Source organism: Salvia miltiorrhiza, chromosome 2 (assembly GCF_028751815.1).
Source record: "Salvia miltiorrhiza cultivar Shanhuang (shh) chromosome 2, IMPLAD_Smil_shh, whole genome shotgun sequence".
Classification (NCBI taxonomy): domain Eukaryota; kingdom Viridiplantae; phylum Streptophyta; class Magnoliopsida; order Lamiales; family Lamiaceae; genus Salvia; species Salvia miltiorrhiza.
In genome coordinates, this window is record NC_080388.1 from 45622305 (window position 1) to 45649136 (window position 26832).

Genomic DNA, 26832 nt, shown 5'->3' on the forward strand with positions numbered 1-26832 from the left:
TATATATATATATATATATATATATATATATATATATATATATATATATATATATTTATGTATAATACTCCCTCCGTCCACGAAATGAGTACCCATTTGTGGACAGCACGGGTTTTAAGAAATGTATGGAGTGTAGTGTAAATAGTTTAAGGGTCTCACTCTTTTGAGTGTATTAATTAAAGAGATGTGTGCGGTACATTTGCCAAAAAGGTAAATGGGTACTCATTTCGTGGACGGACGAAAAAGGAAATATGGGTACTCATTTCGTGGACGGAGGGAGTATTATAATATTATTATATTATAAATATACTTTGGATTTTGAATATATATATATATATATATATATATATATATAGGGTTAGGTTCAATGAAAAAGGCCTAAATGTAAAAGAGAAGAGAGAAGAAATCTCATCCGTTGATCTTATCTAATCTAACGGACATGATTTATTCACGCCATGTTCAATTGATTTTTTCGTTGAACATTCGTGAACATATATAATATTTTTGGGGGTTCTGGGGTTTGACCCCCCATATGTTCAACGGAAAAATCTGTTGAACATGGCGTGAATGAATCATATTCGTTAGATTAGATAAGATCAACGGATGAGATTACTTCTCTCTTCTTTCTTACATTTAGGCCTTCTTCATTGAACCTTATATATATATATATAATTTTAAAACTATCAATCGGATTCGAAAATCTGAAAAATCCGAACCAAACTTTAAATTTCGATTTCGTTATCGAATATTCGAATTTCGAGCATTTTGCTCAGTTTTCATACGCTAATTTATACCTTTTGTAGAAAAACAAGTTTCATATATTAGCCATAAAATGGAAATCTATAAAATATACTCCCTCCGTCCCAAAGGAAATGTCCTCCTTCTTTTGGGCACGGTTATTAAGGATGTATAATCTGCCTAATCTAGTAGAATATTAAAGAAATTTCAGTTTCTACTAGATTAGGCAGATTATGCATCCTTAATAACCGTGCCCAAAAGAAGGAGGACATTTCCTTTGGGACGAAGGGAGTATAAAAGAGGAGTTTTCTCTCTCTATCTTTTCTCTCCCTTCTCCTATCAATTTTTTACTATTTTATTCTCTTTTTTTATTTATAATTTTAATTCTTTTCTAAACATCGTCAAATTTACTTTATGAAAAAACATTCAATGTGCATCTTAATTTAAGTTCGGCAGAAGATCTTTTTCTTTGTTAATACAACTTTTTGTTTATGTTTATGTATGAAAACATTTATTTATTATTATTATGTGAAATTCTCTATAATAATAACGTGTAATATTAATATTCATTATCAAATAATTTAAAATAATTTAATAACTATAATTATCATTACACTTTATACATAATTGAAAATTGCATTTATAAATTTAAACCATATTTTGCATTTGTTATATTTTATTTCTGTTTAATATTTATATTTATTTAATCATATCGTTTAATTCAATTTTGCCGTGCATCGCACGGATAGACGTAATAGTAAATATAAAATAAAGGAGCACTCTATAAAAAAAAAAAATAATGGCGATAATTATGAAAAATAATTGAAGAAATGCAAGGACACGCAACTGCATGTTGGAAACAAGAGAATTATACAAAAGTAAATTCTCTCGCGCGCGCGCTCTGTCTCTCATCGCTTCACACTTACATTGCCATGTGAAAAACGAAGAGTTAGATCTAATCGTATGCTTTGCCCACAGTGAAATGAATCTACTTTAAAAAAAACAGTGAAATGAATCTTAATCAAAGTTTAGGGCAAATTAATTAATTAATTTGACATTAGGCATAGTTGGCATGAATTTAATCAATTGTTTAATGATCACTTTTGCAATATGTATGTTTGTCTCTAGTAATAGCATATATATCATCTTCCAATCTAATTCCTGGTAATATATACTTCCGTTGTCCCACGAATTTTGATGCATTTGTTTTCGGCACGAGAATTAAGGAATTGTAGATTAGTGTTTTAAATGTATAGGTAATAAAGTAGAAGTGTGTGGGTAATAAAATAGAAAAGTGATAATTAAGTATAATTAAGAACCCTTATTTTTTTAGCTAATTGTTACTATATTTATAAATGCATGAAGATTCGTGGGACGACCCAAAAAGAAATATGCATCAAGATTCATGTAACGTAATTCATTAATTTATATATTGTTTTTTCATATATGTGATAAATTGTAGTAAATAGTAACGTACTTGTCAGCATTGTTTGGGCTCTTGCCATTTAACATAAGGTAAAAAGATACATCTCCAATGGCAGACACAAGTAGATGCCAACCTTTTCTTTTTCTTTTAATTATTAAATTTTTTGAAGCTATACGAAATTATCTTCAATTCTTATTGAACCGACGCCATTGAAGATCGAATCGTTGAAGATTAGGAGAGGTTAAAATTAGAGTGTGAGAGAAAGAAAAATAGCTAGACAAGACAAGTAACACTATCGAAAGATCGATTTTTTATTTATTTAATAAAATAAGAAATAAATAAACAATGGATACGATTTTCAATGTATCAAATGTTTATGCATTTTAATATATATTAGTACTTTATAATAGATATATTTAAATATGAGAAAAATATATTTAAATAATGGAATCCCTAACAACATTTTTTTGTGCATCCTCCCTTATTTGTATTTATTTATCATACAATCACAGTAGCCGCGCAAATGATGTGATGTCATGTGGCATATATGCATATAAATTTTACATGTATAGACACACCGACACATAAACTTTAGTTGGGTTGTCCATTTTCACACAACGAGTGCGTGTTTGTGTGTGGAATGTAATAACTTAATAATTGAGTGACGAAATTGCTTCCCTTTAACGTGAACTACTACTACACTAGTAAGTAAAGGATATGAGAGTTTGAGATAAAAAAAATCATCAACTCCCCTATTATATTTACTTAATATATATTATTATAGTATTTTCTTGTTCGATTTGCATATTGACCACATATTATTTAGTGTAAATTTGCTATTACACAGGGCACAAATGTCTTTTCATTATAAAGTAAATAAATGAGTTGGTTTGTTAAAACTTAAAAGAGTATATATCATTGTATTACGCTAAAAAGAGAGAGAGAGAGAGAGAGAGAGAGAGTCTCATTGCATCATATATTATTTGTGCGATTCATTATCATCTTGATCTGACGCTTTACCTTCCTATCTCTATATTAGTAGGCGTGTGTGACTCGTGAAACATTGGGCCACTACAATTAATATCTATTTTGGAATATTTCGGCTATATTATCTAATCTAATTTATTATTTTTCTAAAAAAACAAATAAAATTGGTTCATAAAAACCAAAAAAAGTTGGTTCAAAAAGACAAAAAATTATCATTAGACATGTGGCGCATATATAATTTCAAGACAGAAAAAAAAAAAGAGAAATGATATAGATTCATACTTCTTAATTTTAATTTTTTTGTTAGGAAAACAATTGAGTATCATATAGGGTGTAAATTGGAAATTTTCAAAATAAGTTTATACATCACGATGAATTTTATCTATATAGTCAAAATATTCTGATCGGCATTAAAATAAAACTTATACATTAATTAGTGAATATTTGTCTTAGTACAAAGAGAGATTACATGTTTTTTTTAGGGGAAAGAGATATTACATGTTAACATTTAATTTTATTAATATGCTGCCAAAATGAGTGGATGTTTATTGACACCAATTAAAAGATGAAATTTATTCAGATTCGTCATAATAAACTACTTCTCCAAACAAATTAAATCATATTAAACAACTAATTATCAAGAAGGGTCGGGACATATCATCAATAGACATACAACACATAATTAAATAAACTGTTCCAAAAAACGCCATCAAAACTAAAACATTCAAGGCAGTTTAGATTGAGGGGACGTTTGATTTGGTGGATAATAGGATTAATTAAAGAATTATTATATATATATTGGGAGAGGTTCAAATAAGAACCACTAAATAAAATTAGAACAGAGAACCATTTTAAACCATTCGATCATCAAGATCTACGGTGGATGCATCATATTGGTGGATAAATGCAGATCCTGGGTTCGAATCCTGAAGGGAGCAAAAAATTTATTATTTTCGGATGCATTAAATTTAATAGCGAATGCATTAATTTATATAGTAGATGCATTGATTTTAATGGTTCCTATGTTCTCACGATAAGTGTGGTTCTCATTATAACCGCACCCTATATATATTTTGGAGTGTTAAATAATTATTTAATTGGATGTGTGGGAAATATTTCATGCATGTTTTGAATATATACCAAAATTCCTGATGATGATGGCTAGTTAATGTACTTGTAGATCGTAATTTCACTTGTTAGGGAGTTTGCTTCTTATGTTTACAAGTTTCAGCAAAGAAGAATCAGTGAATCAAGATTATGAGCAAGTGCAAAGCTCCCAAATTATCTTTTTAGCTTACAACACAAGTCTATTAATGGTGCATGAAAAGGAGTCTACTAATCTACAGACAAGCTGATAATGAATATCAACAAATGTCATCAGAAGATAGAATATCAAGTCTTGAAGGATAAAGCTAAAGACTAAGTTAATCTACTCGCATCAATTAATGAGATTAGCTAATAATCAGCTATCCAAGATCTACTGAAAAAAACAAAGTCAAAAGTGGAGACAACACTTGTAGAACGAAGTAAAACCTTTTCAGAACACCACTACAAGATGTTGTAGGTGCCAAAAGCGATTTGCTGTGAGCTAAATGGGAATAAGTTGCATTGAAAGAATGGAACAAGAGCTCATTCGGAATCATTGAACAGAAGATCAAATCTTTGAAGTATGAGTTTCAAGAATGGGACACCCTCGACGATGTGTTCGGCCTTTAGGAGAATGAGATCATAAAGAGGAATGAAATCAGAGCAAATCTCATCCTTCAAACGAGGAACAAGATCAGTCTACTACAGCAGAAAACAAAGGTCCGGCTGCTTAAAGAAGACGACTTGAATTCCAGCTTCTATCATAGAGTAATTGTCGGTCGGAGAAAGAAGAACGAAATGGCAGGGCTGCTTGAGAACCAGTGGATAGAGGAGCCGGCTAATGTTAAGGCGAGAGTCAAGAGCTTTTTTGAAAATTTTTACAGGAAAAGAAATAGAGTTTTACCGAATATTCCCCAGAATTTTGCTGCTCGAAAACTCTCAGCTGAGGATAAGAGGTGGATGATCAGACCGTTCACAGAAGAGGAGATTAAAGACGCCATTTGGAACTGTGAAGGAAGCAAAAGCCCGGGGTCGGATGGTTTTAATATCAAATTTTGGAAATCATCGTGGGAGGTAATTAATCAAGAAGGACTTTATACAGGTTATGAAAGAATTTCACGCTCATGGTAAAATCCCCAGAGGTTGTAACTCATCATTCATCGTTCTCATCCCCAAGAAAAAGGAGGCGTGCTCTCTTGACGAGTTTAGACCTATTTCACTTATCTGCAGTCTCTACAAGGTCATCGCCAAGATACTAGCAGGCAGAATGAGGGTCGTTATGGACTCAATCATCTCAGAAAATCAAAGTGCCTTTATCAGCGACCATTATATTCTTGATGGAGTGGAGATTTTGAACAAGGTTGTTGCTGAAGCTAAGAGAAGAGGCAAGGGGAGATTTATTTTCAAAATCGATTTTGCAAAGGCATATGACTCGGTGGAGTGGGACTACATCGACACTATGTTTGACCGGTTCAATTTCGATCTCACCTGGAGGAAGTGGATTAAAGGTTGTCTCTCTTCAGCCTCGGCGAACGTCCTGATCAATGGATCTCCCTCAGGGGAGTTTAGTTTGGAAAGAGGCCTTAGACAGAGGGACCCGTTGTCCCCGTTTCTCTTTCTCATTGCAGCTGAAGGCCTTCAATCTCTGATTGACAGAGCTGTGGAAAGGCAACTAGTGCAGCCTGCCGAGATTGGTAAGGATAAAATAAAGATCTCGCACCTTCAATATGCGGACGACACTATATTCATCTTGGATGATAATAAAAGCAACGCAGAGGCGGTGAAGAATATCCTGAAGCTTTTCGAGCTTCTATCGGGCCTTGTGGTGAACTTCAACAAGAGTTGTTTGATGGGAATTGGGGTTAACAAAATGAAGCTCGCGAGGATGGCGTCGGAATTGAATTGCAAAGTCGGCACCATTCCTTTCAAGCACTTAGGAGTAAAAGTCGGAGGTTGTAGTAAAAGAGTCGTAACTGGAATTATCTCGTGGAGAAAGTAAGGAAGAAAATCGACGGTTGGAAGAAGAAAAAACTATCCTTGGCAGGTCGTATCACCTTGGTGAAAGCGGTTCTGCAGGCTATTCCAATCTATCAACTCTCTTTCTCTCTTATTCCAAAAGTAACTTTGAGATCCCTAAACTCTTTATGTTGCAAATTTTTATGGGGTGGGAGTGCGAGCTCTGGGTCGATTTCGTGGGTGAAATGGATTGATTTATGCACCAATAAAAAGGAGGGGAGGAGGGCTGGGCTTCAGAAATATTGAATGGTTTAACAAAGCCTTGGTGATGAAATAGGTTTGGAAATATCTTGATGGGAGAGGGAAGTTATGGGTAAGAACAATTAGATCGATTTACGGGGAGGTCGAGTTGGGGGAAGATGGGCTGATTCTATTGGGGCAAAATAGGTCTAGGGTTGGTTGGTGGCCAAAAGTCATGTCTTTAGGTGGGGGTCAGTCGGAAAAGTGGTTTGTGGATAACATTAGGCGTAAGATTGAGAATGGTAGAGATACGAAATTCTGGGTGCATCGGTGGGTGGGTTTGAAACCTCTTATGTTCGTCTTCCCTAGATTGTTCCATCTTAGTGCCAATAAGGATACTCTTATTAGCGACTTGGGGAAATGGGTGGATGGGGGATGGGTTTGGGATCTGAAATGGAGGCGATGTCTCTTTGAGAGGGAGTCTGAGGCTACTAACGAGCTTTTATTTGTCATATCTAGTGTTGTCCCAAGTGCAGAAGTGACGATGGATGGACATGGTGCACGTCCAAGGATGGTATTTTCTCAACAAAAACAGCATATTCAGTCATCATGGACACTAGGAACGCGGAGACGCCGATGACCTTTAATAAAGAGATGATCGCGAAGTTTGGGATACACCTGCTCCTCAGAAAGCAAGAGTGACAGCATGGAGGATCTTGAGGAATAGATTGCCAACATGCGACAACTTGCGGAAGTGAAACGTACCGATGGTTGATGAGGAGATTATGTGCAATGTGTGTTTCCACCAAATCGAAACGATAAACCATCTGTTTCTTCTATGTCCGAAGACTGGAGTGGTGTGGGACGAAATCCAGAGATGGCTTGGAGTTTCTTCTATCCTCCAACGAAAGCCATTGAATTGGTTTGATGATATCCCAAAACTCGGAGTTCTTCCACGTGTCACGGACTTTCTCACAGAACATAAGGCAATGCGTGGTTGAGCCCCACTCCTTCCAACACCAGGAACATATCCCGTTAGTCGGGACGTGGTGCCGCAGCAAGTTGGCGTCAGTAGCAATAAAGTTCTTAAGAGCTCGCCACGCAAAGTGTCGCACTTTGGGCGGAATGTTGAGGCTCCACACACGCTTCCACAGTTGGGAACCTCGATCAGTCGAGGTGGAAGCCAGAGCTTTGTAGAAATCTAAGGAAAGAAGGTAGTCATGAATTGCTAGTGTTAGTCGTGAATTCAAGTTTTAAATTTTGAATTCACAACTAGAAATATTGTTAGTTAAGAATTCAAGGTTTAAAAACTCAAATTCATGACTAACATTATTTCTAGTTGTAAATTCAAAATTTAAAATTTGAATTCACAACCAACAATAGAGTTGGTTGTGAATTTGAGCTTTAAAACTCGAATTCACAACTAACACTAGCAATTTAATTGTGAATTCATCAATCTGGTTGTGAATTCTAGTTTTAACTCGAATTCACAATTAAAACAATTAGTTGTGAATTTGACCTTTCAAACTTGAATTCACAATCAATACTAATGATTCAGTTGTGAATTTATAGATCTGGTTGTGAGTTCAAGAACATTAAATTGTGAATTCATAGATCTGGTTGTGAATTCAAGAACATGAATTAATTATTTAAAATTTCTTTCTATTTAATCGATCTCTCCAATAAAATTCACAAATCATCACTAGATAAGCAAATGGAGTGATCCAGCTCACATTAATAAGACAAATACATAAATTTCTACAAGATCTCATGTGTTGGAAACAAATTGAGAGGAGAGGAAAAAATGAAAAACACAAAAACATGTTAACGGAACATGGGCGAATAGTCTAGCCTAGCAAAAAACATGTTTTCTTCTTGCATATGAAATTATTTCAAACACTATATCAATTAATCTAATTGATGACTTCATCTTAGAGGAAGATGGAAAATGATGGCAAAATCCCCCCATAATGCTATCAGGAATTTAAAATCATCTTCTATTTATGGCCTGGGTCGTCGATGATGTCATGCTAATAAGCATCACTCATTTTCCATTGGAGTTGCAGAGAAGAACAAAGGTAGTCAGTGTTGGAATAAATAGCTTATTAATGTCATAATTACTTTGTAACAAGTATTTTTGGAATCTACATGTTGAGTAGTGGTGAATTATAAACGGATAGATATAGATTTTATCGGTGAATTATTGTAGATTATGAATTATACCTAGTGTTGTTTGGAAAAGCGGGAGAAATGCTAAGTAGTTGAGAGCACGAAAATAAAACTGCAGTAGTATTGCGAGTGAAGATAGCGTGTCTTTACATAGTGCGTGTGCATGGCTATTTATAGATTACATGTTAAGGGAAAAATAGTAAATTCATTGCTAAAACATGCGCCTCGCGTGGTTGAGGGCATAATAGTAAATTTGCCCTTAGGCGGGAGATTTCTCCGCTCTTTTGGTGATCCCTCTGGCGAAGGCCATCCCTCTGGCGATAACCATTTCTCTGGCGGGAGTGACTTCTCTGGTGAAGACCATTCCTCTGGCGATAACCATTTCTCTGGCGGGAGTGACTTCTCTGGTGAAGACCATTCCTCTGACGAGGGCCGTTCCTCTGATAAAGACCAATCCTCTGCTCTGCACATATTACTCCTCATCAAGTAGATTAATTTGGTATATTTACTTGTTCAAATCTATAAAGAATTGAATGATTAATTAATGCCCAAAGACACGTTCGTTAGGATCACCTGTTTGACCAAACAGTGCACGTGGCGGCGGTTCAGGACCGAAAAGACATGCTGGTTTGGACCACCTGTTTACCCAAACAATGCACCCCTTCGGACTGAAGAGACACATCTCTTCGAACCAGAAGGGTGCATCTCTTCGGACTGAAGAGTTACGTCCGTTCAAGGAAACCCCTGGATCACTATAAATAGGACCCTCCAGAATGAGATTAAACACAGTAACGAATTCAGATAATCAACTTGTCATATTAGTTTAGTTTACATACTCAGTCCCGAGTATTAAGCCGTTCGACCGGATAGCGATCTCCTAGTGCTAAGGACTTGTCTATCATCCCTAAACCGTTGTATCTTGGGGGCAATTACTATAGATCCGCGAGCATAGAGCATAAGTAATTTTGCCTTACGGAGAGAGATTTAATCTCACCTCGGTTTTGCATATTTTTTCATTTATCGTCATTTATTTTCTACACTCCCAAATAACAATACAAAATTAGTGTGGAAAGATGGCGACATGAAGCATCACCAACAACAACAACGTTCCAACTGTTCCGGTCAACGTTCCAAATGCTCCAGCACTTGCTGAAAAGCAGGAAAAATTCTCAGGTTCTGAATTTAAACGTTGGTAACCAAAGATGTTTTTCTATCTTACTACTTTGAATATGGCTCGTTTTTTGAATGAGTCTCCTCCAACTGTGGGGGAAGACGAAACTGATCCGCAAGTGCATATCGCATATGATGCATGGCATCATAGCGACTTTCTGTGTCGCAACTACATTCTGAATGGGGCTAGACAACACTCTCTATAGTGTTTATTCTAGCACCAAGACGTCCAAGGAGTTATGAGACTCATTGGAGACGAAGTACAAAGCAGAAGATGTCGGCTTAAAGAAATTTATAGTCGGTCGTTTTCTGGACTATAAGATGCTGGATAGCAAGACTGTTGTCGAACAAGTGCAAGAGTTTCAACTAATCTTGCACGACGTTCTTGCCGAAGGTATGGTATTGTCCGAATCCTTTCAGGTGGCTGCAGTGATAGAGAAATTATCACCACACGGGAAGGACTTCAAGAACTATCTCAAGCACATGAGATGGGATTTGAAGACTTGATCGTTCGTTTGAGAATCGAAGAGGACAATAGATTATCCGACAACAAGTCGAACAAAACCTCGATGGAGGCTGATCACTAATTTATTAGCAACAAATACTGCAACTAACACGGTGCAATTGTAGCAAAAATTGGTAACCGAGTATCGTCAGTCCAAGCAACCTCAACTGAGAAATCCTAAGCTGAAGCTACCTTTAGCCAAGAACGTTCACAAAAATGGTGCAGTATTTAAGAGATCACAAAAATAGTAAAGTTTCAATTACACAACACAAGCACACTGCTAAACAACACACATACAAATCCAAACCACACCCCAAAGCTGTAAACCCTAAGTCCAAGGTGAAGTATGTCTGTCTATATTATTTTTAATGGGAATCAAATTCATCCAAATCACAATGTTAAAGTGTATACGAGACTACAAAGGTGGCTACTAAAGCTTAAGGACTCAATCTTAAGTGGGTACCTAAGACTTGTGCCAGCAAATGAAGAAAAATGATGGGCCAGTCAGCAAAAATCGATGGTACTTGGATGGTTGATGTTGAAAGAACATGATTGACTTCCAAGATCTTATCACAAATTTCAAAGCTGAAAAAAGCCCACAGGTAGCCTTTGGTGATAACTCTCTAGGTTACACCTAAAAGGTTTGCTATATTATGATTGATGGGAATGCAAGAATTAAAAATGTCAGCTATTTTGATGGGTTAAATCAGAGTTTATTATCTATCAATAAATTTTGTGATGCTAGTTTATGTGTTAAGATTTCTAAAGATAGGGGCTTAGTAAAAGAATTGGCTCAATGAATAATATCTCAAATGGCTCACAAAGTGGAAGGCTCTACATTGCAACTTGGGTCTTGGATTAATGCGCACTCGAGACATGCTTAGTCTCCCAGAGCAGCAAAGACCTTAACTGGTTACGGCACAAATGATTAAGCCATATGAACTTAAAATAATCAATAAATTTACAAACATTCCTTGATTTAAGGACTACGTAGCGTAGGATTCCACAAAGACCAATTGTGTGAAGCGTGTCAGCGGGGAAACCAAACAAGAGCATCATTTTATAGCAAACCTGCTCACTCAACTTATAGACCAATAACTCTAGTTAGCTATATCAGCAGAAAATATACCATCTTTATTACTGATGATTGTTCTTGATTCACTTGGGTTGTGTTTATGTTTAAGAAAAGCAAAATACTGGGGAATCTGCCCTTGTTGGTGGAGAAGCTGAGCCCAGAGAAACAAATTGATATATTCACAAATTGTATTGATTGTCGAACTGAATTTCTGAACTCAGCTATTGAGAAGTATGCAACTAGAAAGGAATCCCCATCAATCATCATAACCACACTTTACAACATGATGGAGTAGCTGAATGAAGGAACATATCTTTAAAAGAAGCAATTAGGAGTTTAGGATCATGTTGGCAAGTTCTCAGTTACCTCCAAAGTTTTGGGTTGAAGCTGTTAACACAATCCACTATATTCAAAATCGCTCGTTCCCGACTCAAATAATATATGAATAACAGCTTATTTAAAATGAAGTGATAATTTTTTGAATTATAAGGATATTTTAGGAATTACAATTTTGAAAAGAATGTTAATATATCGAAACAAACAATTAATTATATATTTCAATTTTTTTTATATCTTATCAAATATGATATTAATATATAATAAATTAATAGATATCACGATAAAAAATATCACATATTATCTCATGCCAAGTGGGAAACGAGCCCTCGAAATATAGCGATGGTCTAGTATAATATAAAGTGATTCCTGGTTGAGTTCTAGCTGAAGATTTGTTCAAGCACCGTGCATGGGATCGAATTAATAGGAGAATGACAATTGACATTGTCTGTCTCTATATATATGTATTTTATTGTAGTTGTTTTTTGTGCAGCAATTGTCAATTTGATAAAGGTCTAAATCGAGTTGGATTGTGTCAACTCGAGCAGAGTAGAATATTGGGGAACTTGTCTAGTTTGGTAGTTGGGATATTTTGCTAAGGTTAATTAAATTAGTACTCAAATTGGTAAGACTTTTTCCTCTAATTATTAAGTTGGGAATCTAATAATAATAATAATAATAATAATAATAATACTGCTACGTTTCTTGCTTCAAAAATAATAATAATAATAATAATAATAATAATAATAATAATAATAATAATAATAATAATAATAATAATAATAATAATAATAATAATAATAATAATAATAATAATAATAATAATAATAACTTGGAAGAGTCGAGCAAAACGTTGCACGTAGACTTTATAAATAGTATCTTTATATTGACATATTGCATCTAGAGGCATGTTAATACTATTAAACTTTGCACAAACTATCATTTACTTTTCGAAACAAATGTTAACCATAACATGAATATGAGGTAGAACAAAACGAGGAAAAATCCTCTAGATAAACGTGGGTAATGTTCTTAACACTACAACAAAAATGCTAATAGACTAGTGTTAAAAACCGTAGTCATAGGGGTAAAATAAGTGTTGTCGTAGACTGTGTAGTGGTAGATGGGCGCTAATAGACCACGGTTTTCAAACTGTGATTGTATATATCTACGACCACGGTTTTAAAACCGTGGTCTTTTAGCATGTTGCAGGCGCCAATAGACCACGCTTTTAGAAGCGTGGTCTTTTAGCATATCATATACGCTAAAAAACCATGTTTTTAAAACCGTAGTCGTAGACTATTGCTGCATTTTTTTTTTCTATTTCAATAATGACCTAATTAATTAATATTCAACTTATTCAAAATTAATAAACACAAATCAAAATACATAAATTTAACGCGAGTTCAATATTCAATAGTCATTACAATAATTTAAGAATTTTTTGCATTGTACTTTAAACATAATTGTAGCAACTAAAAATAATATAGAAGAAAGCATCACTTTTTTGACAAAATTCTTCTATCCCTGTCTCTCTTCAGATTCAGAAGTCCCACTGGATAGTCTATACGCTTGTACTACCACTTGCTGAAACTCCTCCGATGCCACAGCCGCCACAAATGTCTTGTACAACTGCCGCACCTCAAAAGAAGCTGCATAATAATATACACAGTGCACAACTAACGAATACAATAATAGACAATAATATGAACACCAAAGTTTAAAAAAACAAAAGTATGTGTTTAAATTTAGCAAGTGGCGTAATAAAAGCACTCATCCACACACAGCCACAAAATTCAGCACGAGTACCTTCATTCCACCGATAAATGATCTTGTGCGCAAGTTCCGGCACTCCAGCCGCAGCTGCAGAGCTATTGAACCAAACAGAATCCACAACGCCAATCGTATATCAAGCAATGATCGTTCGGATTACAAAAACACTCTTAAGAAACGACAACTGTTCCGACTTCGACACTAATACGTATACTTACCTACAGCGATTCAGGTTTTGGGGGAAGGATTTACGGTTGAGATACGTCTGATCAGCATCGAAGGGTGACCTGAGAGAATTGGTTAAGCGCGGTCAACTTATCAATAATTTATCATGGCTAGCTAGCTATATGACATATTGATTACTAGAAACATCCACTAAAAAAGAAAAACTATTTTAAGCCATGAAACAATTTAATATTTTGTTTTCTATATGGCTACAGTTAATATAAATTAAGGGCAAAACAAAACTTTAAACCAAATGACGTCATTTATTATGAGATCGTCATTTATAAACTCAAACGATGCAGGTTTTCCGAATCAAGTTGTTTGCAAAACAATCTCCAATTTGATTTCTGGAAAGTAGTTATCGATGTAAGGAAAATGACAAGTTTCCAGATAGCATATCATTGTAGCACAAGCAAAGACAGTAAAGTACTATAGAAATTGCAGCATCAATGAAAAGTAATCATCTGCTTTATTTTATAATTTCACGAAAAAAAAAAGGTACCTGCATAGCTAGATGAAGTTAAGCTCAAAGCAATTCCATTTAGTACTCAAGGCATATTTTCTCTTAATCAAATATTTAGAATACCTAAGTTGTTGCAACAAATCACTAATAACAACTAAAATTTGAAAGGAGACAGATTCAATTAAAAAACACAATGCCACTAGAGCTTAAAGACATTAGCACCAAAGAAAGATCTTCATTCTTCAACACACAACAAGCTGAATCATATTTTACTCCTCCTCTCCTTTCTCTCTCTCTCTCTCTCTCACACACACACACACACTTACACACGCACAAACACACATTTTAAAGGTAGAAACCCATCATTACCATGAAACTCTGCCAGTCCCCCCTTTTGGCAAATGATCAAAAGCTGCTTCAACAGCTTGCTTCAGCTCCCCAACGGTCCCCTTGTTACTCACATCAACTCCTTCACAACAAAATCTTTCACACTTAACTATATCTCAAATTCACAATTCATATTCTCACATACTCAAATAAAAGGCAAACACTCGTCCATTTCTATGAAACCGCAAGCAATCATAAGCATAACTGTAATCAAACAAAAAATAGAGAAGCATAATTGTAAAATATCTTTTTGGCTTCTTCTAATGCCACTTAATCGTATCACAATTGCACACAAGAAATTATTTATAAGATTCAACTTCAAAGTTAGGACAAATTGTGGAAGAAGCACAGACCATTACTGATCACAAGTTATCTAATCTCGAAAAGAACTTGAGATTTTTACCTCAAACCAAAAATTTAGCCTAGGATTCTGGCCTTTTCCTCACCCCATTTGCTGTCTGGAACAGAACAACAAACACTTAATGCAAAAGCTCATCCCTAGCATTAGAAGCATAGACACATGATGAAGATTATCAACAATTGAAGCATATATGACATAATTATACACGATTATCTCTCTGCTAAGAATAACTTCGCTTCTCAAGGGGAAGAAAAGAAAACATAATCAGGAAAAAACAATTACCTGATTTTGGGCTAGGGTTTTGAATTAGGGGCTCTGCTTCTGAGAGGGCGAGCTAGGCGAAGCCAAGACAGGCGGAGAAGGCGGCGGGTGGAAAGCTTTTCACCGATGGGGGAGGGAGGCGACGCCTAGGGTTAGCAATGAGGACAGGGGTCGCGAGAGCGGGGGTGCGGTGCCTGAGGTTAGCGACGAAGACATTGGCGGCGAGATTGGGGACGAGGCGTGGCCGGCGGCGCTGGTCACGGCGCTTAGGGTTCGCGACAATGAGAGGGGCGGCGAGTCGTTGGGCGCAGCATGGCAGCCGGTGCGGGTAGCCACGCCTAAGATTAGCAGACAGAGGAGAGGGGCGGCGAGATGGGGGGCGCGGCGTGGCAGGCAGAGCGGATTGCGGCGGCGAGATGGTGGTCGCGGCGTGGCAGGCGAGTTGAGAGTTTGGGAACAAGAAAGGGGGTTGCGATTTGGGGTTAGGGATTTTAATTTTGGGAATTTTTAATTGATAATTATTTAAATAAATTAATAAAAAGACTACAAATTTTTAAGTCTTTTAACAAGTGTTTTTTAAAAGCGTGGTCGTAAAATAACTATGACCACACTCAAAAGACAATGCTATTGCAAAACCGTGGTCTTTTAGCATAAAAATATCCTCTACGACTACGGTTTTATCTACGACCACGCTTTAAGAGCCTACGACCACGGTTTTTCACAAAAACACTTGTCTATTAGATGTAGTCTATCAGCTTTTTTCTTGTAGTGTAAAATTGAAATTATATATTCATTCCGACGAATGATATTATTTCTGTCATTCTGTGCCTTGAAATTAAGTAGGACAAAAACGTCTTTAAATAATTAGTAAATTTTGACACCTAAATTCACAGTCTTCGTAATCAAATTAATAGTATTATTTTTTGGGCAAATGGTTTTTAATACCCACTTTTATAATACATCTATCAAATCTACCCATCTTTATAAAACATCTATGAAAAATACCCACTTCATAGTAAAATACCATTCCTACCCTTATACTTAATCTCTCTTAAAAATTTTGATTGAGCTTAAATGGTATATCGGCTGGAAACTTTCCTCGTGCCCGATAGATTACTTTGTAATCTGGGTCTGGACTGTGAGACAACGCCACGTACTTTTAAGCAAAAAATGGTTTAAAACAGTTAGATCCCGCGCTTCTCAAAATGGTATCAGAGCGGGTTTTTATAGAGGAATTATATTATTTTTAATTTATTAATAATTAACCTATGTGGGAGGAGACTCCATTGAATTGGAATGGATCCGGACGAATGTCCGAGATGTCTTGTATACAGGATATCTTTCCAAATTTTGGAAAGAGAAGCACGTCACCTAATGGGTGAATTACGATGGTGTTGGAGAGCACTCATGCTCAACATTACCGAGGACGAGGAGACAGTTCGTGAAATCATTACGGACTTTCAAGGGCATCTCGATGCCCTACTGGAGAATGCCGCGGCCAAAGCGGCAAACAGACGAGCCAGAACCAACCTTCATCAATATCATATTTGATGGAGCAGAAGGACAAGGCGGGAGTAGCTTATCCAAGCTACCACAAGATCGAGCCAGACTCTTCCGAAAATGCCAACCTTCGGGAGATTCAAAAGACGGTGGAGTATTACGGCAACAAGCTGTATGAGCTACCGATGGAGATGAGCAAGATATCACTCAAACAAGAGGAACACTACTAGAAAAACGCTCATAGATAACGGATTTTATCCGTTATCTATGAGCAAAAAAATCGTTGTGTATAGTGGTGTTATCTATGATACGTATCATAGACAACGGTTTAAAAACCGTTATGTATGTGAGAATAGATAACGGTACGAGACGCTCATACATAACGGTATGAAACCGTTATCTATAATGATTATACATAACGGTTTATACCGTTATGTATGAGGATTTTTCCGTTATGTCTTGTATTTTTTTTTGTTTTTTTTCCTATCATAGTTAACAGTTTTTTTTCTATACATAACGGTATGAAACCGTTATCTATAATGATTATACATAACGGTTTATACCGTTATGTATGAGGATTTTTCCGTTATGTTTTGTATTTTTTTGTTTTTTATCCTATCATAGTTAACAGTTTTTTTTCTATACATAACGGTATGAAACCGTTATCTATAATGATTATACATAACGGTTTATACCGTTATGTATGAGGATTTTTCCGTTATGTTTTGTATTTTTTTGTTTTTTTTCCTATCATAGTTAACAGTTTTTTTTCTTTACATAACGGTATGAAACCGTTATCTATAATGCTTATACATAACGATTTATTACCGTTATGTATGAGGATTTTTCCGTTATATTTTGTATTTTTTTGTTTTTTTTACATTTTATAACGGTTTTTACCGTTATCTTTGATAGAAATACATAACGATTTTTTTGTACTTTTTATACTGTTATGTATTTCAACTACAACAAAATGATAAAATCACCAATAACAATATTATATATCATCCAAAATATTCATACATTACCATCCAAATGAACCAAGTATCAAGTACATATGATCATTGCATATTTCGATTCAAAATTGAAAGTACCAACTATCTTATAGCTAAAACAAAAATCTATCATATTATGTGTTCTAGCACCAAGTCCTCACGAACTAGTTGACCTGCTATGATGAATTTGCAGCAACTAACTTAGGAGAGAACCCGACACACAAGCTCAACCTGCCAATAGAAAAATAATCCAAATAAAATATGTGAAATAAAAGAAAACTGGACAAGAAAAAGATAACAAACAATATGTTGACTTTTGTTTCACACTACATCATGAATCACATTAGACGACAAAGGCAAGAAAACATTTCTTTCAAAGTGTCATTCATGACTCCCCGTTCCCTGCAACTTCAAGCAGCAGCAGCAATTAGATTTCCTTTACAAGATCCAAAATTGCAACAGCAAAACCAAGGCAAAATCAGTTTCTTGCCCTGAATTTTAAAGTTTATGTTGCTAAAACAAAATGTAAAAGTTCAGGGGCTTCATAAAACTGAAAAAAACTAAGGGTTTAGTAAATTAGCAATCAAAACCTCAAGAGCCAAAATGAAATGCATATGACAAAATTACCATCTTCGGGTTTCTTCAATGTGCTTAGCTGTGTCTTTATTGCCATCCGTTTGACAGACTCAGCTGTAATTGATTCAACATTTCAGAGGAAGATCTGAAACAGAACAGGACTAATCAGTTTATGCATTAAAAATTGGAAACCAGAGAAGCCTATTTCTAGTTGAAACATAAAAATTTAAAATTTAATACCATCCATCCTGGAAGGACATCGCTTTTTAATGGACACCAAAAGCTCCATTCAAGTTGATATAAGAAGAGCAAAGTATTCCAATTTATGCAGAAGAAAATTGCAAACGAAAGCAACATAACAGGACCAACTAAAGTGAATTAAGAAGAGAAAGATACCCTCCAAACTGCATTTTTTTTCCCTGTGCCAATGATGCATGGGTGATGTAAGCAAAGCAATAACTGCACACAAGCATATGGACCTCTAGCTGAAACCACAGGTGCTATTACAACTAATGCCTTCACTAAAACTTCAACTGATGGAAGGAAATGAACTTGAGAGTCTGTCACATTTTCTGCATCACTGAATAAAGAAAACGACTTACTCTAAGGGGGGAAAGCATCTCAGACACCAAGGAGATGAACAAGATTAGAGCAATATGTAAACCAAGAAAGGAGCAACTTGAAAGGGTAAGTCCAAGCAAATAGATTCACAATTGTCATATTGGAAGCCACCATAAGATATCAAAAATGCACCAAGATGCGTACTGTTTTAATGATAGAACTAGCAAAATGATAGCAGATATTGAGGACAGAATCAAAAACCACCGAAGACAGCAACAAAAAAATATATCTCTCAGTGTCTCAACCTTCCTTAACTAGTGGGCTAGCACCTATCATCCTAAGGCTTTTTGTACTTGCATCCGGGAAATGAAAATTTTGAGCAGGTCATTGTTTTTGTTAAGACACCACCAACACATTCGAGAAGGAAAGCTTGTATCTGTTTAGACTTTCACGGTTTCACCTATCTAAATTTCTGAAAGGTTCATCTAGTAATTCAAATAAAAGCCACACAAGGAACTAAAATGAAGCAAAAGAAAGAGTGTATGACTATTGAACTACCTCATCTTAAGAATAATAGTCTTTTCTCCAACAACAGAGAGATAATTCAAAAATTCGAGCAAAATAGCTTCAGCTAATAGATGAGATGCACCAAGAATCTTCCTGGAAGTGCCATATGCTGCTTTCCTTATCTCCCAATTCGGGTGGCACAGCAAAAACAAGATAAGCTGATGCATAAGATTAAACAATTAATAACAGAAAATTATAGCAACATAAGAAAAGGAGTATCTTAATATTAATCACCTGTAGGAATGCCTTGGTAGAAAAAGTTTCCAATAGCCTGCAGCATAAGAGACAGGTCAATTTAAACAATTGGACATCAAATTTCGTAAGATCATACATCAAATATTTTTCATAGCTTCTAATTTAAAATGCCAAGAACTTTAACTAGGCAAGTGTATCTTAGTCACAACATTGAGAACTTAATGCTAAATAACAAAAAGCACAAGTCAAATGAAGCATACCTTTGAGAGTAATCACATGTCAAATGAAGCATACCTTTGAGAGTAATCAACAAGTAGAACCTCAACAAGGTCAATGCACGCCATTAAGTCCTCAACTGACAATTTTGATGCCTGCAAAACTAAAATAATATTAGCTGAGTGGATATAGGAAAAGGTCTAAAAAGGAATGTTAAGGCTTTCCTTCTTTATAGCTGCAAAAAAGATTTTAGCTTTGACATTTTTCAACTCCCCTACAAAATGCAGAAAACGATATTTTGATACTTCCACAAGTTGAAAGAATACTCTTCATTGCAGCTGTAAGCTGCATTGCAAGATTAGTTGTAAGCTGCATTGCAACAGGAGAATAACATATAAGCATTAACAAAAAAAAAATTAGAATCTCACAAATTCTGAAATTATGAAATGCTTTCTAATTAATATCTAAGTAAGAAGGGAAGGATGGCCCCGGATGACCCAGCAATCAGGCCTTCTCTTTGAAGCTGTTACAATCTAAAAGAATGGGCATTTAGTCTTCTGATAACTTCTAAATGTGCCAGTACATTATTGAAATTATATGTGAAGAGGTGCACATGCTGACATCAGGGTAATGGATCAATGATTCCTACTAACACTGTCAAAAAGTTTTAAGTGTCCAGAACAATTAAATGTGTAACCTACTTGTAGGATCTCCAATGGAAACAACAAGGGTTTAGGCAAGAGTGCCATCTCATCATGCCAAGCAGAAGCTGCAATCCTCAAAGCATCAGAATCAGCCTGGTGTAGAGCTCCCACTGTAAGGACCTAAGAGTAACTTTTCAGCTATATGAAGCTTACAATCAATGTCAAATCAAATGGCTGACAACTGAAACTATTTTCGGATGAAGAGTTTCTGTGGTGAATGAAATCCTTTGACCAATTAAGGAGTAGCATACCACATGTTACCCACCTTCTTAAAAACAAAGGGATCTGTTCTTGTGCCTCAGGTGTTAAAGGGTAATAATCATGCTGAGGTGTTTTAGACCGTCGGATCCCTCGGCATTATGCAGTGCTCCTGAAGACAAGGCAGGCAAACTAAAGTAATCAAGCCATATACTCTATATCTTTATGTACATCATCTATGCTAATGAAGCTAACTACTTTGATAAAGTCTCAAATATTCACCAGTCACGATTTGATGTCACTGGAGTTGAGTCGGCATCATCTGGTGTAGGTTGGTAAACTGCCTCTGGTCTATAATCATCGGATTGGTAGGGAAAGGTAGGTGCTTCTGGGGTGACACCATCTGGATGCTGGAAGACTTGTTTGACTAACTCTGTGGTCACAAAACACTCACTAGCTTTCACCTCTCTCTGTTGATAGACATATAATATAATAATGTATGAAATTCATCACCAAAAGACATGCAACGGAAACTACAGCAGGTACACGCAGAAAATAAAGGGGAAAGAAACAAGCATAATTGTCTTTTGATTATCAAACAGTTAGCTGTGCAGAGAGTTTCGAATAAGTAACTAGAAGTAACAACAAACACCCAATTCATTGAGTCTTTGATAAAAGCTAAATATAGAACAAACAACAATCTAAGAACTGATCAAAAGATTCAAAACAAAGACGCGGAGGAACTATAGTAATCAACTATAAACCTGGAAAGGATATGCCATTAAGTTTTGATGAAGTGATTCACAGGAAATTAAAATTTATCACTCCAATGCTAGTAGAACAAACTCATCACACAGCTATACACACTATACAATAACAGAGTAAAATTTGAAACAAATTCAAGCAAATTTGAAATTCTAATTCCAAAAACTTAAGAAAAAGCCTACTGTAATTCAAATTCTGAAAGAGAGGGCTTACCGTGTGCGGTGTGCATGAGTTGCCGTTGGATAGACGGACGGCGGTCTGAAAAGGAAGCGGCGCGGCAGATCGTGGAGGCGCGGCGAAGACTGGAGTCTGGAAAACCCTAGCCCATCTTTCTGACCCGTTTCTTCTCTTCATCACAGCTAGGGTTTTAAAACCCTAGCCCGCCACCGCCGCACAGTCGGCCAATAAAACACGCCGGAGCAAGAACGAGGGCGCGACGGAGGCAGACCGAGGGCGCGATGGACTGGGGGAGCTGGATGAAGGCGCGGTAGATCGGGGGGCGCGGCGGACTCGGGGAAGGCGCGACAAATTGAGATTTGGGGGGAGGCGAACTAGAGAGAAGTGTTAGGGCTGATAATATTTTCAAATTTTAGGAATGGAAATCTTTTTCTTTTTTCTTTTATTTAATTTTTATTATTCAATTTTGGGTATTTAGGTTTCTAATAATATTTTCAGATTTTATTTAAGTGTTATTTAATAAAAAAAATATTATGAGTTTTTTATTTCTCAAAGTCTATATCTAGGAATAAATTCAGATTTTAGGATAAACAATTTATTTGTTATTTTTAATATAATATAATATAATATAATATTATTTTAAAAAAATTAACAAAAAAAATTATACATAACAGTTTTTAGAGACGCTCATACATAACGGTTCAAAAACCGTTGTAAATGACTCTTATACATAACGGTTCTTTAACGTTATAAAATAACTGTTATAAAAGATGGTCATAGATAACGGTGGCTTAACGGTTTTGTAATACCGTTATGTATGCAACTAATAGATAACGCAAAAACATAACGCATTTGCTCAAACCGTTATCTATGCATTTAGACAACACTACATAGATAACGGATTTTCGCAAAACCGTTATCTATTCCTAAAAGTGCGCTCATACATAACGGTTTTTGAAAAAAACCGTTATCTATTCACTGTTATGTATGTAAACTTTTGTAGTAGTGGAAATACTAACCCTCTTGCGTGATATCCAGAAAAGAATGGAGGAGATCGAAAGGCGAAAACCATGTTCCGGAAAAATTCGGAATCAATGGTCCAAAGACCCAACGTATCTACCTCTATTCGATGCAGCACCCAAGGAGTTGCAGCCGAAGGACATAATCCGAATCATGAAAGGCAAATATCATGAATAGCCTTGACAGAATCGGATTAGAAGATCTACAGGAGTTAGCAGAATCTTTTGCTAACCTCAATATGGTTGATCTAAAGATGAACCAAGGAGATGAGGTGCCCAAAACCGAGCCTCAAGAAAGAGAACCGTCAAAGAAGGGACCGGCTCAAGAAGATACTAGCCAGTTCCGGCGGACCAAAAGACGGAGGCCTCAGATGCAGGATACTCCTGTAGGAAAGGTCACTTTAGAACCAATCCATCCATACGGATTGATTCTCAACCTCGACGAAGCCAGTTTCAAAGAATGGGAGGGTCTCATCGATGAATGGGCTTCATCATTGAATGTCGTGATTGCCACAATAAATTACGACAAAAAAGAATTTGCCAGAATCTTCGAAGCAAGCTTGGCGGGTATGGCAAAACAATACTGGGATAAAATCGAAGTCTCAGCAAGGGAAGAAATGTTTAGTAGCGCATCAATTTATGAAATCATAAAGGAGACTACTAAACAGATAAAAATCCATTTCTTGGGAATGAGTTTTTTCGAAGGATCCGCGGAGGAGAAGCGCAAGAAATATCAACAGGCACTTTACAATCTAAGATTGATGGTGCTAGAGCCAAAAGCTCTCGATGAATTTCTGCGCCTGTACACCCTATATGTCCATATGGGGGTGGTTGATGATCAGAAAGCCATGGACCTCTTTTTTCCAAAGTTTCCAAGTCCATGGAGGGAAATGCTCATCAACGAGTATGTATCACCAGGAGGATATCCACTTGACAGCGCTTCAAGGAGGATGTCTTATGTCCACAAGAAACTGTCCGAATGGTGCCAGAAGGCAGCGGACCAGAGGAATCTCAAGAGATTGAGGAGACTCAATAAGAAATCTCCATTGATGTGCGACAACATTGATCTTCCAACAGAGATTGGTGCTGAACTGCTATATCAAAGGAAGAGCCGAAAGAAACATATGTACCAACCCTATGAAAGAAAGTCCAGAAGAAGTTCTTGGAAGCCAAGAACTATGTGGACCAGACAGAAGGCACGCTCCTACAAATCAGGCCAACGGAGCGGACCATCAAGAAACCGATTCTCAAATCAAAAGAGAATCCCGGCGAGAAAAACTTTCAGACGAACTCAAGCCAAAGCCAATGAAAGTTTCAAGGATTGCAACTGCTGGTCGTGCGGTGCAAAGGGGCATATTTCCACCAATTGCCCAGACAACGAGAAAAAGAAGATAAGGAGATTCGAATCCACACCGGATATCGAAGACGCCATCTACCACCAGGAATTGATACCCGTGTATCAGTTCGAAGATATATCCTCTGATGAGAGTATATATGAGCAAGAAGAAGTCTTTAGTTCTGAAGATTCGGAGATGACCGATGGATCAACCGGAGATGAGTCAGACTAAAGAAGAACACGAGGTCCACCACATCCAGAAAGAGGATCAGAATGGATTCACAAGCCATTTTCTGATTCCACAGGAAGAAGTGGTGAAGAAGCTCGTGAAGAAACTCAATAGGGAAACTGGAGAGGTACAGACCTACCAAGGGTTTTCCAATGGGAGATTGAATCGAGTTTTAAATAGCTTGATTCCATCCAAGAGGAAGCATCATGTCTATTTTGGTGTCACAAACCGAGAAATGGCGCTTCCAATTGAGATTACAAGTAATCAGGTGGAGATCCAGCTGGTTCCTGCCGAACATATTATGCAGGATCTTAAGAAAATGAAGCCAGAAGTCGCAAGCACGATGAAATGGATTCATATTGGAGCAATTCAGTTGGTAATCAAATCATCCCTCTCCCCGGGGACAGACCAACCAATTGATGTCGCACTTTGCGACAAAAGGATCAGAGATACAAGAGCATCAGTTCTTGGAGCCTTTTCGGGCAATCTCTATGCCAAGAGGATTATAACCGAGTTCTACCCACAAATCGCTTCTAATCTGCAGGACTCATCCTTCAGCCGAGCCCTGACCCTCTATCAGGACTACAAGAAGAAGGAACTCATGACGGGAGGAAATAGGCCATACTCGCTGACTTACCAAGTCTCGTATGCCTTATCAAATTCCCATCACACGGAGTTATTTCTGGGAAAAGAATTTATTGAAATTCCAGAAATATTCAAGGAGGTAGCCAAGGCAGTCAATCCAAACCGAGTAGAGATTCCTCAGATCGGAGAAATCGACATCGACATTGGAGACAAGCAGGTGCTTAACCATACCCAGAGTCTCAGACTGGGAGCACCAAGGCTATCATTCCAAGGAAATAGGCTAACCTCAGGGCCTATAACAAGAAGCTTCTCTCATTCGTATGAAAGAAGGGCGATCCAGGAAACCCCAGTTCCGGACATGAGAATCAAGCTCAAATGTCCAAAAGGATGGAGACAAGTTTCCACAAGATTTGATACAACAAGCAGGGAAAACAAATTTCCTTGTAGTTCGTTGTATTATTTGGCAAATCCAGGAGACAACCGATATATCGGAACTCTGGAGGTTGGAGGTTTTGAAATCCAGACCGAAGGCCAAGCCGGACAAGAAGCGGACGTCCTGATCTTAGGACGAGATTTCCTTGACAAATATAAACCATGGTCATGGAAATCAGGAGGAATGGAGATTACAATTGGACGGCAAAGAGTAATCATCCAATGACAAGTCCATTCTCAATATACATCTCTGTAGGGATGTTATACGAGAAATACAAAGCAGAATATTTTGCTGCTTATGTGGATTCAGGAGCAGGAATCTGTACAGCAAAACGAGGAGTCTTTCCAACAGAAGTGGAAGAAGAACTACCTCGAATTGCAGGAAGGGATTTCTCCAAAAAGATTTTGCTTCTATCAAAAGGAGTAAAACAAACGGAAATATTGATCGGCGGAGCAGGACAGACACCTTGGTACAAGGTCAAAACTCCACCAATTTATTTCCATGATACCGGAGCAGATATATTATTTGGAAATAATTTTCTGCAAAGCTTCAAGCGGTACATACAAGACAATGAAGCCAGGAGGCTAGTGTTCACAACCAATTGTGATCACAAGATCATTGTGCAGAGGCTCAATGGAGCTTTTCATCGATCGATGCCAATCAAATTCCGCAGCAAGCGTGGTGATGATGGCAGACTCCGGAGACCACAAATGAAGGATCAACGGAGATTCGGAGAAGTTTTGCTCAAATGCAGAACAGAGGGATTCCCAGATCTCTCCGAGGAAGAAATTCAAATCCTCAAAGTCTCCCTGATATCACACCAAGATATCAAGGAAGAAGAACATGTGTCCATTGCCGACGTCAAAAGGAGGATTCAGAAATGTTACCACGAGGATCCTTTGGCATGGTGGGACAAGAACCAGCTCAGAGCAACCTTGAAAGTTAAAACTGGAAAGGAGCATGAGTTCGTTAGGTTCAGACCTATCCTGATGAACACTCAAGATCAACAGGATATGAGGAGTATAATCAAGGAACACCTTGATTTGAAGCTGATCGAACCAGGGAAGTCGCCTTACAGCAGTCCTGGATTTCTGGTGAGAAATCATGGGGAGATCAAGCGAGGAAAACCAAGATTGGTCATTAATTACAAAGGGATTAATGATATTCTTGAGTTTGACGGATATTTCATCCTGAGCAGAGAACACCTTATTAACTGCATCAGAAGTGCAAGGGTATTCTCAAAGTTCGGTTGCAAATCAGGTTTCTACCAGATTCGCATGGAGGAAAGGAGTAAGAAGTTCACAGCCTTCTCAACTCCACAAGGACATTATGTCTGGAATGTCATGCCAATGGGGTTAGCCAACGCGCCTCAGATATTCCAAAGGAAGATGGATAATCTCTTCAAAGATTATTCTTCGTTTATGTTTGTTTATATTGATGACATCCTTATTGCATCAAAGAACATTCATGAACATGTCAGGCATCTGGAGATATTTGCGGATGTTTGTCAACAAGAAGGACTAGTGCTGTCTGAAAAGAAGGCAGTCATAGCCACCCAGAAGATGGAGTTTCTGGGGATAGAGATCGATGAGTTTGGGATAATTCTACAAGATCATAT

General features: G+C 36.9%; 1 protein-coding gene and 1 long non-coding RNA gene across 4 annotated transcripts; both read right to left on the reverse strand.

Moving 5' to 3' along the window:
* Positions 1–13054: 13054 nt before the first annotated feature.
* Positions 13055–15715, reverse strand: LOC131011675 (uncharacterized). 3 transcript variants are annotated; one of them, XR_009097071.1, is made up of 6 exons: positions 15180–15715; positions 14940–14994; positions 14519–14618; positions 13680–13748; positions 13498–13559; positions 13055–13340 (listed from the first exon to the last, which is right to left on the reverse strand). It is a non-coding gene; the product is annotated as an uncharacterized LOC131011675 (long non-coding RNA). The 3 variants fall into 3 exon arrangements; XR_009097070.1 differs by having other exon boundaries at positions 13055–13559; positions 15180–15706; XR_009097069.1 differs by having other exon boundaries at positions 13055–13748; positions 15180–15697.
* Positions 15716–18592: 2877 nt separating this feature from the next.
* LOC131011676 (protein ILITYHIA-like) lies at positions 18593–20062 on the reverse strand. The gene is made up of 4 exons (XM_057939457.1): positions 19847–20062; positions 19592–19628; positions 19349–19515; positions 18593–18809 (listed from the first exon to the last, which is right to left on the reverse strand). Exons 1-4 carry the CDS (start codon positions 19894–19896, stop codon positions 18608–18610), a joined length of 456 nt encoding a protein of 151 aa, XP_057795440.1. The 5' UTR covers positions 19897–20062; the 3' UTR covers positions 18593–18607.
* Positions 20063–26832: the final 6770 nt, after the last annotated feature.